Raw genomic sequence first — 16,507 nt, 5'->3', positions numbered from 1 at the left:
ACTCTACAGCTGATTTGAGTTCATTCATTCAAGTGTAAACATTGTATCTTTTTGCTCTTTTCTTGGCAGACTGCCCAGAGGGGAAACAAGTGGCTTCTATGAAGACTCAGCAACTTGCATTGACTTCTATTACAGAAGTCATTTGCAAGTCGCGCTGTAGTTCTAAATCTGCCTTTTTATCAGCTCAATCGGCTGATGCTGATTCATTAAAAAACGGCAAATATCGGCCGATATATCGGTCGACCTCTACTTTAATACAAAGTCCCGCCTCCTTGGCCGGCTATGAACAGTGGTCCAATGTCAGCCCAGGAGATGGGACTTCCTATTACAGAGGCTGCCGAGTAAACAGGAGATGTGTTATGTCCATCATAGAGTGGCACTGGGCAGGACTAAGAGGAGCCGAGAAGAGCCGAGATACACAGGACCGGCTCTGTATCTCAGCGGCGCCATTTTCAAACTGCAGTGACACTAAAATGTCACTGCAGTTTAACTGCAGCCTGGGCAAGGCTGCAAATGACACTGAGAAGGCTGCAAATGACACTGACAAGCATGCAGATGGACGTTGTGCAAGGCTGCATTGATGGGCATTTAAATGTAAGTTTTTTTCCTTAAAACGTTTTTTTTTTCCTTAAAATTCCCTCCTAAACTTGGGGTGCGTGTGATGCCGCGTACACACGATCGAATTGTATGACGTACTTAGTCCGTCATACAATCCGGCGGACTTTCTACAGAACGGACGTGGCCACACACGGATACACAAACAGTCCGACGAAAGCTTGCGCGATGACGTACAGCACGTACGACGGGACTAGAAATAGGAAGTCCCTGACACAGCAAAGCACCCTTTGGGCTCCTTCTGCTGACTTTGCGTTAGTGGAAGTTTGGTTAGAGACGATTCGCGCTTTTCAGACTTCAGCTTAATTCGTCCGTTATTTTATTTTTTTATTTATTCTCGAATTGGAATATTAATCATAAGATGAGGATGAATAAAGACATTTGTGATAACTCTGTGTGAATATAAGCAGCAAAGCAACTTCACTTTTCTCGCATTATGAAGAAGAAAAGAATGTGCTATATTAAAAGATCACAAAATTAGCAGCATGACGAATATGCTAGCTTCAATACGAACACTAGTTTTACAAGACAGAACGCTTCCGCCCTGTAAATCCTTTCTGGGCATGTGCCATTCTTAGTCCGTCGGACTAGCATACTGACGAACGTATTGTCCGCTGAAACCAAAGTACGACGGGAAGATTGGTGTGCAAACCGACCTTCTTAGTACTCCGGACTTCACGCTGAAAAAGTCCGCTGAAGCCCACACACGAGCGGATTGTCCGTTGAAATGCGTTTCAACGGACTAAGTACGTCATACAATTCGATCGTGTGTACGCGGCATGATACACTGATAAATACGGTAGTCATTTTTCAATTTATGCTATGCGAATGAGAACATGTAACAAATATAAAGTAGGCGCTTATCCGACTTACTGCAGAAGTGGAAATACACAGCCATTGGGTGGTAACTGCTCCTCCTCAAACTGTTTGGACAATAAAAGGGGCAAATGCACACTTTGCTTTCCTCAAAGCGTTTGTACACACGCACATCAAAAAAATATAAAAAAAATCAAACCCTGCAAAGCAAAAGGTATAATGAGCTAGTATGTACCACATACTAGCTAATTATGAAATACTTACCTTAGATCGAAAGCCCCCATATCACAGCCCAGTGTCCACGCCGAGGGAGACGACATGTTGTTCAATGCGTTTCTTCCGGGTTCGTGGCTCCTGCGATGTGAGTAACTGGAGCCGTGATGACGTCACTCCCGCGTGGGAGTCTTCTTCCTGGCAAGGTCCGGCAGCATCTGCTAGCCTTCAGCCGGGAATTCAGAGCGCATGCGCCGCTGACGTCAGCATGCAAAGGGATATTAATTTTACCTACAGGTAAGCCTTATAGGCTTACCTGTAGGTAAAAATGACAAATTAGGGTATATAACCACTTTAAGCCTGGTACATACAGGAAGTTTTTTTTTTTGTTCAACCCAACGAACTGCAAGAAAAAAAGAAAACTTAGAGGTCATCGTACTAAGATGTTAGTGCAGAGATCTTCCCCGCTGAACTATTGTGTTTGGACCACCCCCTGTCGGAACATACTGATTTTTCAGGATGCCCGTTCGACAGAAGCCAGACTGTCGGACAGGCTGCTGTACACACTGGCCGAATTTCTGCTGTTGAACAGATACCAGCCAATATTCGGACCCTGTGCTTTAGCATGCAAATTATTAGGCTTAATGTGCAAACCAACAAAGCGTTGCTTGCTTTAGAGTGCTGCCCATCCCCTTCCCCAGTCTGACTGCTGCTCTGCAGAGAATTACAGGAAGATTATTTTGACAAGGATTTAGGTAGAACATACAAAGTCCAGGCAGGTAGTGTCGTGGTAGAGATTTGATCTGGCGACTCAAGCTCTGCAAGGCGGCAGTGCTAATCACTTAGCCATTGTGCAGCACATATATGGAAGTTGTTATTAAAAAAATAAAAATAAATTAAATGGGCTGTTGCAGTATTAAATCAAACAAATGTTACCTACTTTTAGTGCTTCAAGAGACAAAAAGCCAAAGTGTGATAAGAGCAGCCGGGCAGTCTGGAACTCCTGTGCTGGAGAGGGAGGCTTGCATTCTGTTACTGGGTCAGGATAGCTCTTCTTCTTAAACTCTTCCTCTTTCTTGAGGTCTAGCGCAGTCTCATACGCTATCTGCTTGGTCATTCCATTCTTCAACTTGTCGTGCCTAAGCTCCAACTACATAAAAAAAGCATTACTGAGCAAATGAAAAACTAAATGCAAAATTGCTCTACCTTAGATAAATACCATTCATAAAAATGTGTCAATTTCCCACTAAGTCTATCTTATGAGTCATTTTAGGCTTAATCTGTAAGCAAAGGCTAATACAATTTAGGTTAAAAACATTGCTTCCCACCCTCCTCATGCCCACACTGCCTACTATTTATACAAGAGTTCTGTGTGGACACCTCCCCCCCCCCCCAATGAGCTTTAGAGTGGTCATGCGATCTGTAAGCTGTGACTCCCGTGCCAGTGAGCGGCTTGACAGAGCTGAAATTCTGGAGCTATGAAACCATCCCTGGATTTCACTGCCCCTGTTTTCGGCGCTCCCTCACATCTGCTACACTGACCAAGAGATGTGATCGGTGAAGATACACGTGGGGAGGAGCCAGGTGACATCAGAGCCGGGCACTCACAGGGCAGCGGCATAGGGATATTACTCCCAAGATATTGGTGTACACAAAGCGATCTTGTCATGTACTAATGTGAGTACATTTTTTTTTAAACGATTGGTTGACTGGTTAATACTAAAGTACAGTGGTTCTCTTGTGGCTCTGAGCTTGTCCCATAGAGTATTGGAGGCTTTGCAGCAGAGTTGAAAAAAAAGAAAGAGGTGATGGTGGAAAGGTGGGCGAAGTGAGACACCCGGAGAGGCTTTTGATCAGATTATCCCCAGAAGTTGGGGAAAGCGCTATGGGACCCATTATATTTATAGGCCACTATACCAAGGTTGAGCGTACATGTATATCCCATATTTGAGGTGGTGCACAGTGGTGTGAAGCATTGGGATTTTGGTTTCATGTGCCCTGCACATAGTTGGGATTGCAGGGAATTGGATTGTCTGCACAGCTTCACTTGTCTTTGTGACTTTAAGATCATTGATGACTTTTGGTACACTTTATACGTTTTTTTTACGTTAAGATTTATGAATTCAGAATTATTTCATTTATGTTTACATGTCTATTTTCTTTGACTCCCAAAAGTGTGTTCTATCAGGTTGAGGTCAGTACATTCAAGTTCCTCCATGTCTTTATGAACCTTGCATTCTGCATTGGTGCGCAGTAATGGAGGAACACGAGCCATCCCCAAACTGTTCCCACAAAGTTGGGAGCATGAAATTGTCCAAAATTTCTTGGTATGCTAACGACTTAAGAGCTCCCTTCACTGGAACTGAAGCCAAGCCCAACCCTTGTAAAATAGCCCCACACCATAATCTCCCATCCACCAATTGATTTGGATCAGTGCACATAAAGACATGGATGAGCAAGTTTGGGGTGCAGGAACTTGACTGGCCTGCACACAGTCCTGACCTCAACCCGAGAGAACACCTTTGGGAAGAATTAGAGTGGAAACTGCGAGCCAGGCCTTCTCGTGCAACATCAGTGCCTGAACTCACAAGTGCGCTTCTGGAAGAATGGTCAAACATTCCCATAGAGACTTTCCTAAACCTTGTAATGTAGACAGTCTTCCCAGAAAGAGTTGAAGCCGTTATAGCTGCAAAGGGTGGGCCAACTCAATAATGAACCCTACAGACTTGAGCCTCGTACACATGGTACGATTGTTGGCAGGGGATTGTCAGTTGACAGACTGTCGTCCTAAAATTTTACCGCTGGTACGCTCCTTTTGGCATATATTGTCCAACTTTTGGTCAACAAATGTTGGATTGCAGGCTAGCAAATTTTCGGCGGACAATGGTTTGACTTCAGATTTTCATATGGTCAGTACACAAATCCGTCACACAAAAGTCGAAAGTACAAACACGCATGCTCGGAATCAATGCTCACCAAACATGAAATTAGCAGAAGGGGCCCAAAGGGTGGAACTCCAGAGCTGAAATTCCTTGTAGTACGTCACTATGCTCGTGTTTGTGGCATGCCAATTGTGTACCGTTAGTATGCAAGACATGATCCTGGCAAATGCCCCTTTGACAAAAATCAGACGCTCGGTTGGCCAACAATCGTACAGTGTGTGTGAGAGGCTCAAGACTGGGATGCCATAACTGCTTGCCAATCAGCTGCTGTCATCATACTGCAGCAGGTCAGCACGTTCCCGCAACCCGTCGTAACTGTGCGTCAGTCCCTTTAAGCGGGATAGCAAGCATGCCGATGCGTGTTCCCAGCGTTTGTGATGACTGCGGCACGAGAGCCAGAACAGGGACGTGTGTAAACACACAAATCCCTGTTCTGTGAGGAGAGGAGTACCAGATTGCGTGTTCCTACTAGCTAGGAACGACGATCTATCATCTCCTCTAGTCAGTCCCACCACCCCTACAGTTAGAACACACACGAGGGAACACAGCTAACCCCTTGATCACCCCCAGTGTTAACCTCTTCCCTGCCAGTGAAATTTACACAGTAATTAGTTCATTTTTATAGCACCGATTGCTGTATAATTGTCAATGGTCCCAAAAATGTGTCAAAAGTGTCTGATCTGTCCACCATAATGTCACAGTCCTGTTAAAAATCGCTGATCACCATCATTACTAGTAAAAAAATAAAAATAAAATAAAAATGCCATAAATCTTTCCCCTATTTTGTAGACGCTATAACTTTTGTGCAAACCAATCAATATACACTTATTGCGATTTTTATTACAAAAAAATATGTAAAATACATATTGGCCTAAACTGAGGAAAATTAATAATGTTTAAAATTGGGAATATTTATTATAGCAAAAAGTACAAAATAGTGTTATTTTTTTTCAATATTGTCGCTCTTTTTTTTTTTTTTTAATTATAGTGCAAAAAATAAAGATCACAGAGATGATCAAATACCACCAAAAGAAAGTTCTATTTGTGGGAAAATAAGGACGTCAATTTTGTTTGGGTACAGCGTTGCACGAGTGCGCAATTGTCAGTTAAAACGATGCAGTGCCGTATCGCAAAAAATGGCCTGGTCATTGAGCAACCAAATCTTCAACCAAATCTACCTTTAAGTGGTTAAAGGTAATGTACGTGTAAAGGCAGGTGTCCCAATACTTTTGACAATATGGTGTATATAGAAAGAGGGATTAGACACAGCAGCGCAATATGAATTTATTTTGATTTATGCAATTTGGGTGAACTCACACTGGGTGTTTGCAGCAGCTGAATTAGACTTTATTATAATTTATTTTAATCTTAGTTATTTAAGTGGCAGCGCATAAGTGTTATTTGAGTGTTTTTTTTCTATTTGATCAAATCATGCCTGCAGAGACGTCTGTTAGAATATCATAAAATTAGGGTAGGTGTGCAAGTACTGCCTTCTGCCACATCCTTACCTCCTTTGTAACGATTTCATGCAGGTCAGGAATGCTAAGATCAGCCTTAACAAAAGGAATCTTATCCACTTCTTCTGGAAACGGTCGGTGCTTTACATTATACCTTATCCCCACGTCATTCTTAGGCTCTGGCCTTGCTTCAGGAATGAACATCTAAAAAGGAAAGAAAATCAACCATTTAGAAAGGAGAATCATGCAGAAAGATTATCTACCAATTGTAAAAGAAAAAAAAAAAAAAAAAGAAAAATAAAAATATATTGGTCTCCTCCGGGTGAGCCAAATCTGATTATTCAGAGACTTCGGACACTTGTCCCATTTCCCCAGGATCTCCATTTGAAGGGACCTTGCATGGAACTGTGCAAACAGAACCACCTCGAAAGTAGATACCATCAGGCCCAGCACTGCATGCAAGTCCGGAGGGAGGACTAGATGCTGGACAGCAGCAGATGAATCGCAGTATGCAACTTCTGGACTTTTTCCAGAAAGGAACAAACTGGCTAAAGCTAAATCCAGAGTCAGACCCAAACTCCTTCAGGGTCTGTATAGTGACCTCCATGTCGTCCAAGGCAGAAGCGGACTCCGGGCAACAGGCAATGCTTAAGCACCACTGCCGAAACAGAAAGCTTAGAGACCAGAGGAGCCGCATCCAAAGAGACATTGCAGATGAACTGCAGGCCCTGAACCAACTGGTCTACCAATTCAGCGTGCTGAACCCGTAGGTCACGGCGCAAAAGTTTAGTCCCTTTGGTTAACATTTGTGACACCAGGGCAATGGCCAGGACCGGCCTAAGCACCAAGCCAGCAAGGCTCCACTGTCATGGCCACCTCTTTACCAGCACGCTGGACCAACCAAACATGGCTGCCGGACTACACAAACATGGCTGCCGCCCATTAGAAATACAGGCCCCAAAGAAATGGTGCTGGCTAGGGCAAAATGGCCGCCAGGGACCCAGGAGGGAGCCCTGACATCAGCCACAGTGAAGAGTGGAGGGGGGGCACAACACCTGAGCAAGGGACCACCATCAGCAGCCAGCGCCCCCCCAAGTTGTAAAGCCCATCCGCCAGCGGTGTGACCCCCCAATACAGTGCAGCACACCATCTCATTTGCCCACCACGCTACCCCCCCAGGGGCACACCAAGACAACCCACAGATGCCACCATACCAAAAAGGGGGGGGCTGAGGGGAACATGCAAGTCCAACCGTTAGAGGGTGGGGGTCCACGCCAAACCCATCCAGGGGTAAAGGGGGGACAGCTACTCACCATACCAGGAACCAGGTGGGCACCACTCCAGACAGAACCTCCTCACCATCAAAATGGGGGGCTGTCGGCCAGGAGGAACACTGCAACATGGGCTACAAACTGGTCTTATGCGACCACGCAAGACGTTTAACTCGCAGGCCAGCCCCCCTCCAGTAGCACAGAGCTCAGGTCTGGCCAGCGCTTGCTGGCCAGACTGGGGGTACTGGATCCAGCCCGTCGCCCAGTCCGGCAGTTGATTGTAGATCTCACAAGAAAAAAAAAAAACATCTGAAAGGAAAAAATAAAAAAAATGCCAGGACCAGATATTCTGGCTGGGAACTAGGTCCTTACTCCTGACTAGGCAGAAGAAAAAAAAAAACTGAAGGCCTATAGCAGAGAGGGGGATGTATACCACCTAGGACTTCCCATAGGCGTAGCCAAGTCTTTTCTGTGCCTAGTGTCCTACTCTTGTAGGGGGCAATATAAGCCTATGGCTCTGAATATGGAGATCTGTCAACGAATGAAAAAGAAGATATCTGCAATAAGTAATCCGTTGGCTTTCTTTATTAAGTGCATTAACGAAAATTTACTTTGCAACATAGCAATACAAAAAGGGAATAGATGGATTGAAATTCGGCCAGGTCAGCACAGACCGGATGAATTTCAAACCATTTATGGCAGTTCCCGTTTGTGAGAAGTCAGCCTACTTGCTGATTGAAAAAAAACTGATGAATGTAATGGCCAGCTTTAGGTTCACCGCACCTTGACAAGAATTGGATGATGAATACATTTTGTCCTACATTGTCATTGTATCTCTTTTTAAAGTTCTCTATACAATGCCTTAAAGATTTGCCAAAACTTTTTTTTTTTTTTTTGTAGGAACTGAGTAGGAAATGATTAAGACCAGTCAGTTTTTCTTTTGCCAACGGTTTCCCGTTGGAGAGACTGCCCTTCACTTCTGTTCTGTATATACTAAAGTATGTGAGAGGAAGTAATGAGGTTTATGTTAGATTGTCCAAATTGTTGGTTTTGCTACACTATTAGTAGAACAGCTATAAATTATATGCCCCTAGCAGCACAAAAATTATTCATACCCCTTGAATTTTACCACATTTTGTCATGTTACAACCGAACACGTAAATGTATTTTATATGATAGACCTACACAAAGTGGCACATAAGTGTGAAGTGGAAGGAAAATGATAAATGGTTTTCAGAATGTTTTACAAATAAATATTTGAAAAGTGTGGCGTGCATTTGTATTCAGCCCCCTTTACACCAATACCCCTAACTAAAATCTAGTGGAACCAATTGCCTTCAGAAGTCACCTAATTAGTAAATAGAGTCAACCTGTATATAATTAAATATCAGTATAAATACAGCTGTTCTGTGAAACCCTCAGTGGATTGTTAGAGAACCTTAGACAACAAACACCACCATGAAGGCCAAGGAACACTCCAGACAGGTCAGTGATAAAGTTGTAGAGAAGTTTAAAGGGATTGTAAAGTAAAAATGTTTTTTTTTTTTAAATAACAAACATGTTATACTTACCTCCACTGTGCAGCTCGTTTTGCACAGATTGGCCCCGAACCTGCTCTTCTGGGGTCCCTCGGCGGCTGTCTCTGCTTTCTCACGCAGGTACTTCTCACGTTCACGCAAGCTCCCTCGCATGGTGAGAAGCACCTGCGGGCGCGCTCCCGTGATACAGCTGGCGGTTATAGCCGGCCGCTGTATCACAAGGCCCCCCCCCCCCGCGCGTCAGTGGATGTGATTGACAGCAGCACGAGCCAATGGCTGCGCTGCTTTCCATCCATCCACTCCAGCCAATCAGTGGCCAGGCTGAGCGGTGAAGAGGACGGGGGGGGGGGGGGGGGCGAGCGCGGGATTTACGAGGGGTGAGGTAAGTAAAACGGGGGGGGGCTGGGGGCGCAGGCAGTGTCAGATGTTTTTTCCCCTTAATGCATTCCATTTACCTTTACAACCCCTTTAAAGAAGATTTAGGTTATAAAAAAAAAAAAAAAAAAAAAACACAACAAGCTTCGAACATCTCACGGAGCACTGTTAAATCCATCTGAAAACAGAAAGAGAATGGCAGAACTGCAAACCTAACCAGACATGGCCGTCCACCTAAAAACTGACAGGCCAAGTAAGGAGAGCATTAATCAGACAAGCAGCCATGGAGGAGCTGCAGAGATCCAAAGCTCAGGTGTGAGAATCTGTCCACAGGACAACTATTTGTCATGCATTCCACAAATCTGGCCGTTATGGAAGAGTGGCAAGAAGAAAGCCATTGTTGAAATAAAGCCATAAGAAGTCTTGTTTGCAGTTTGCGAGAAGACATGTGGGGGGCACAGCAAACATTTGGAAGATGGAGCTCTGGTCAGATGAGACCAAAATGTAACTTTTTGGCCTAAAAGCAAAAACGATGTGTGGTGGAAAACTAATACTGCACATCACTCCGAACACACCATCCCCACCGTGAATCATGGTGGTGGCAGAATCATGTTGTGGGGATGCTTTTCTTCAACAGGGAAGCTGGTCACAGTTGATGGGAAGATGGATGGAGCCAAATACAGGGCACACTTAGAAGAAAACCTGTTAGAGTCTTCAAAAGACTTGAGACTGGGGTTGAGGTTCACCTTCCAGCAGGACAACGACCCGAAACATACAGCCAGAGCTACAATAGGATTGTTTAGATAAAAGCATATTCATGTGTTAGAATGGCCCAGTCAAAGTCCAGACCTAAATCTAATTGAGAATCTGTGGGAAGACTTAAAAATTGCTGTTCACAGACGGTCTCCATCCAATCTGACAGAGGTTGAGCTATTTTGCAAAGAAAAATGGGCAAAAATTTCGATCTCTACATGTGCAAAGCTGGTAGAGATATACCCAAAAAAACTTGAAGCTGCAATTACAGTGAAAAGTAGTTCTACAAAATTATTGAATACAAATGCACTCCACACTTTTCAGATTTGTAAAAAAAAATTAAAACCATTGATCATTTTCCTTCGACTTCACAATTATGTGCCATTCTGTGTTGGTCTATCGCATAAAATACCAATTTCTGTTTTTGGTTGTAACATGACAAAATGTGGAAAATTCCAAAGGGTATGAATACTTTTTCAAGGCACTGTAGTTTTAAAAAACGTTGCTAGGAGCAAGAGAAGCCACTACGTGTAAGTGACAAGTCACAGCTTACACAAGGCTAGGAACTCTCCCCTTGTGCCATTGGCCAGCACTTTCACATAAAGCGATTCACAATTGCCTCTTTACCTGAATTACTGAGTATTTTTTTTTTTTTTATAACTGAACAGAGCTGCAGGGGAGCATACAAAAGAAAGAGGGAAAAAAAAAAAGGTAAAAAAGTTGCCAAAGAGGAAGGATTTAGGCAAAGTGCTGAAATATGTATAGCCCTCATTAAACACGAACACAGCTCTTAAAGTGGAAGTCCATGCAAAAACTAAAATCCCTGCATCTATAGGCACCATGGATCTAACACTAACCTCTTTATCCCTGTAAAGAAAAAATTAGTATACATACCTTTTTGGAAGCCAGTATGACCCGCTACGACCCCCATCTCCAGCATCGGAAGCTCTGCAGAGGACACGGCTGACAAAGGCTCTGAAATGAATGGGAAGTGACGTCACCCATAAACTTACTATGGGGCTTCCGCTGTCGTCTGTTTCCCCTGCACCCACCTCTACAGCGAAGCCGTGGCTGAGAGCTCAGCATGGGGTCCAGTTGGAGAGGGTCAGACTGGCTTCCAAAAAAGGTATGTATACTAATTTTTTTTCTTTACAGGGATAGAGAGGATAGTGTTAGGTGCCTATAAATGTAGGGATTTTAGTTTTTGCATGGACTTCGACTTTAATGAATAATTCCATTCAAATCAGTCACTAGTTCACTAGAGTTTGACATTCCTGTCCTAGTCAGAAGCTGATCTTTGCTCATTAGACAGTACCTAAAATTCCAAAGCCATACAAAAAGATGTTACAGGTGCACATGAAAGTCTAGTCTGGATACTTGCAAAAATTACTCACTCGCTGATTGGCTCTTGCTGCTCGTGGAAGGTGGCAAAGTTGCATAGACCATGCATGGCGGCCAGACATGCCTCGGATTAATACAGTGATGGATGGACTTGGATTACCTAGAAAAAAAAAAAAGAAAAAAAAAAAAAATCAGCACCAACATTAAAAAAATACAATTATATCCATCTATCCACACAAAAATATATACAGACAAATTCTTGAAAACCAAAAATGTATAACCGATACAGAAAGATGTGAAAACAGGACTTTGTCTGAATGACTCACTCTGCTCGTTCCCCAGTGGTTGCTCCAACATAGCCAGAATTACACTGTTATCCAACACAAAGTAGCGAAAACTGTACTTGCTGACAGTGGGCAGTCGGGAGTAGGTGATCAGCGTTGTCTCATTAACAAGACTGCAGGGAGAAGCTGGGCCACTGGGAGGTGGGAAAGCACCAAGTAGCTGCATAATACTGCAAGAAAAAAAAAAAAAGAAAAAAAAAGGTCATTCTCTGTACCCTTCAAGGCTTCCACAAGCAAGTTACTCATACCGTCTTTTTCTTTAAATTCTCTGCATGTAACGTAAAGATGAAAAAAAATAAAACAAAACACACCATGAACACCACAACCTGACTTCCTACAGATGGGAAGCACCCTCTCTAACTAGAGAAAAGAAGGGGAGTAGTGTTGCGCTTCCAAGGGGGATGGAGCACTCAGTCAAAACTCAAGGAGACTTATTTCATCTAAGGGGAGTGTAACTAGCTTAAACAACTTAGAACCACCCAAAAAAATAAAACCAATACAAAAATGGAAATACCCAAACACAATGTGGGAAATGGTATAACCTCTAATTAAAGTTTTATAGCATTTTTTGTAATGCCACAGTTATTGTTAATAGTGGTTTAGAAAATATATTTTTCTTAGAGCGCCCCTTAATTACTGATATGATACTTCGAAGGAAGTGACGTAACGCGTAGGATACGGAGACGGGAAGGGACGCTTGCACCTGAGCGGTTCGCTTGAATTGTTTTGCTGCTAATATTGCCTGACTCACCCCATTTGTTTGTGAGTATTTTAACCTTTAAATAAAATCGTGACTGTTTTTAAACTTGCTACACTATGGTTGCGCTTAGATTTGTTCTTTGAGCCATACTGGAGTATATTGATGGAATTCACATGGACGGAGAGTGGTTCCCTGAAGTTCCCCCTCCCCCCCCTCTGACTCTTGGTGTATCTTTGAGGAGGCTACATATACGCTATATTTTATATAGCGGGGAGGTAATTACCCAGTGTGTACACTAACACATGGATTCACCTGTGTGGAAGAAGATTCGTTATGCACTTTATAAGCACAGAGTCACTTTATACTTATATTTGATTTTTTCACTGGACTGTGTTCACTTAGTTAGCCCATTGTGGGTGTCCTAATTACTTTGTGTTTATTATATACACTTAGCATTCTTTATGCAAATCCGTTTCACAATTAGATTATTGCGTGTGTTGAAATTTTATTTTATATATGCACTTAGCACTTTTTGATACTAAATGTGTTCTATAGGCACAAGATGCACTTAGCACTTTGATATCCAATCTTATGTTTATTGTTTCTACACAGCTTGATGCATATGAGCACTTTAATTAGAGGTTATACCATTTCCTACGTTGTTTTTGGGTATTTTCATTTTTGTATTCGTTTTATTTTTTGGGTGGTTCTAAGTTGTTTAAGCTAGTTACACTCGCCTTAGACGAAATAAGTCTCCTTGAGTTCTGACTGAATGCTCCATCCCCCTTGGAAGCGCAACACTACTCCCCTTCTTTTCTCTACTGTCTAAATACATAAGCAGGTGTCTCATGAAAGTGTTTGCGGCATCCAGCTAATCTGAGTATTGCCCCCCAGTTCCATATAAAGCGCGGGAGCCCATTTAATATTTATTGACCCTCTCTAACTAAAACATGTGTGTGGGCATTTAGGAGTGTAGGTTTCTTGGTCTTTTCATGTCCTGGCTCCAGAGATTCCTAAAGGTCTGACTTACAATCCACATAAACATGAATGATACGCAAAGTCAAAAAAAAAAAAAAAAAAAGAAAAAGGTTACCATGTTAAGGTGGCTTCTGCAGCATCCTTCACTCTCATAGAGGCTGGATTGTGCTCCTTGTCCCCTTTGTATCGCACCTCTTGCTGCTCGGGATTTCTGGACTTGCTGCCAGATATGCCCAGCTCAACAATTTCCAGAACCTCCTTCAGACAATCCTGGAGATGGAGAGAGGTTAGCAAATAGGTCACTAAACTGCATTAAGGATAATGAAGGTAGGAGGTGGAAATTATGCAGTTGAAGAAATCCTATTCAGGTCTCTAAAAAAATAAAAAAAAGCTCTAATCATCAGGTTTCTGCAATACTTGACTCCTATGGTGGCTCATGTCTTCGTCCTTCCTTCTGTTTCAGGGTTGCAATCTTTACATTAGTCAGGTTGAAAAAAATACACACAAGCCCATCAAGTTCAACCAAAAAATAAAAAATAAATACAATCCCATATACACAAACCTACACCCACAGTTGGAATCAGTTGATTCACAGACAAGTCTTTGTCTGTGAATCTTCAGCATTCAACACTTCCTTAGGATTCAGATGCCCATTTCCCCGTCACATGCTGTGGTTACTTTTTCTGACCCATACATTGCTATAGGACATTGCTATAGGACTTTGTGGTGAAAAAAGAGGATAGAGGAAGAGATCACGATAAGTATACCAACTCTGCTTTTGCAGGGAATTGGTGTTTTTGTGTGTCTAAAGTGAACCTGGTAACAACTCTACTGAACTGCAGGCAGCCTGTTGTAGCTACAAGCTTCAGAGTCCAATTTTAAACTGATCCCTGTGATTCTGGAGACCCTTGGATCCCAGTTTCAGGTTGCATAGGGGTCTTCACTTCTCTCCAAAGAGACATTAAACTCCAACCCTCCCAGCTTTTTTGTAGCTTGAAGCCTGGAGGGGAAAAAAAATATATATATTTTTCTCAATGTAGATGGAGATTGTTCACATCTCCACTCCAAGTCGCCTGAAGCTCAAACAAGTTCTGGACCCTTTTTTGCCTGATTCGAGTGACAAAACATTGGTTTTTACATTGGTGACCTTTTGCCCTGCACAAAATCGGGGTAAAACTGCGTAAAAACAAGACAAATCGCGGTAAAAAAAAAAACACGCAATTTTGTGCCTGAAAACACTACGCTCAGGTGTGAATGGGGCTTTAAGGGCCTCCCAGTGCAATTCAGCTGTCAAATGTCACAGCCTATACTGCCCAATAAAAGTTTGATTGGCAGAAGCTGCAGCCTAATCATGGCCTGGGAAAAGGATATAAGGTGTTCTACAGCAACAGTAATTAATCTATAAACTAAAACAAGTAGCAGTGTCTGCACTTCAGCATTGTTTTTGCCACAGCAATGTTAGAACCATGATCATGTTTATCCATCACGATATTTGCACAAATGTTTATCGCCAGTTTTTGCCAGTATCCATTTGCTTGGGGGTGGCTGAATATGACCTATGGTCTAAGAATACAAGTGATGTGTCCTGTACAGGATAAAATCTACATAAAAAGGTAGTTCTCCTAGTTTCTAATATCATATGGAAGTTCTTTACTCCCGTTTAAATGAGTACCGGATCATTTTACATAACATGACCCTGAATCTGACCAAAATGGAACAACTCTCATGCATACGGGTAGGTTAATGTTCAAGGCTGCATAATCACATACATTTAAGTACTGTACTAATTGAAAGGCTACTTTACTTGGTCATTTTAGGTTTAGTTTCTGGATTAGCTTGTTTTCCAGTAACCAGGCTGTATGCTATAACAGTAGACCATTAGTTGCCTGTAAAACTTGCTCACAGACTATAACTGGCCCACTTTCCAGTAACCCTGCCTGAACTGGAACTGTGCGTCTAACAATGGTGTAATGTAAATACAAATATAAGGTTCAATTTCCAGGAAGAAATGATTGTTATCTTTGGAATAAGACATGGCCTAGATCAGGGGTAGGCAAACTTTTGAGCACAGTGCGCCTAAAAATGTTTTCAAAGTAAAGGAGTGGGTCAATTTTATAACAAACAAAATGTCAACTTCACAATCTCAATCACGAAAAGGATTTTTTTTATAAAGTAAATGCTGTAAACTACTTTAGTAGTGAGAAATTAACATCCTGCACTCTCACGCCTCAGATCAGCCCCAATTCCTGCAACTCCACACCTCAGATCATTGTCCCCCCTGCTCATCTGCCCCACCACTGTAACCTCCTGCTCATCTGCCCCACTGCTCTGCCTGCTTTTCTGCCCCACCACTGTAGCCCACTATACATCTGCCCCACCACTGTAGCCCACTATACATCTGCCCCACCAGTGTAGCCCACTATACATCTGCCCCACCACTGTAGCCCACTATACATCTGCCCCACCACTGTAGCCCACTATACATCTGCCCCACCACTGTAGCCCACTATACATCTGCCCCACCACTGTAGCCCACTATACATCTGCCCCACCACTGTAGCCCACTATACATCTGCCCCACCAGTGTAGCCCACTATACATCTGCCCCACCACTGTAGCCCACTATACATCTGCCCCACCACTGTAGCCCACTATACATCTGCCCCACCACTGTAGCCCACTATACATCTGCCCCACCACTGTAGCCCACTATACATCTGCCCCACCACTGTAGCCCACTATACATCTGCCCCACCACTGTAACCCACTATACATCTGCCCCACCACTGTAACCCACTATACATCTGCCCCACCACTGTACAACCCTGCTTATCTGCCCAACCAATTTACCCATTTTCTCATCTGCCCCACCACTGTAAACCCCTGTACATCAGCCCCATCACTGTAACCCCCTGCACATGTGCCCCACCTCTGTACACCCCTGCTCATCTGCCTCAACCCCTGTACATATGCCCCACCCTGCTCTTCTGTCCCACCACTGTACCCCCTTCTCATCTGTCCCACTAATGTTCCCCCTTTCTGATCTGCCCCACCACTGTACCTCCCTGCACATCTGCTCCCTCCACCACTGAACCATCTTCTCATCTGTCCTAACACTTAACTTATCTGGTCATCTGCCCCACCCCTGTAACCCCCTTTCTCAT

General features: G+C 43.3%; 1 protein-coding gene across 1 annotated transcript in view; it reads right to left on the bottom strand.

The window, feature by feature from the left end:
• Positions 1–16,507, bottom strand: part of RALGAPB (Ral GTPase activating protein non-catalytic subunit beta) — a 130,203-nt gene that overhangs the window by 22,497 nt on the left and 91,199 nt on the right. The window contains 5 exon segments of the mRNA XM_077459180.1: positions 2,585–2,794; positions 6,095–6,247; positions 11,375–11,481; positions 11,648–11,835; positions 13,459–13,613. Of these exon segments, the coding sequence (XP_077315306.1) occupies positions 2,585–2,794; positions 6,095–6,247; positions 11,375–11,481; positions 11,648–11,835; positions 13,459–13,613 (813 nt within the window).

The sequence above is a fragment of the Lithobates pipiens genome, unplaced genomic scaffold (assembly GCF_037356315.1).
Source record: "Lithobates pipiens isolate NorthernLeopardFrog02 unplaced genomic scaffold, aLitPip1_a1.2 Scaffold_28, whole genome shotgun sequence".
Taxonomy (NCBI): Eukaryota; Metazoa; Chordata; class Amphibia; order Anura; family Ranidae; genus Lithobates; species Lithobates pipiens.
This window is presented reverse-complemented; position numbering and strand designations above follow the sequence as displayed.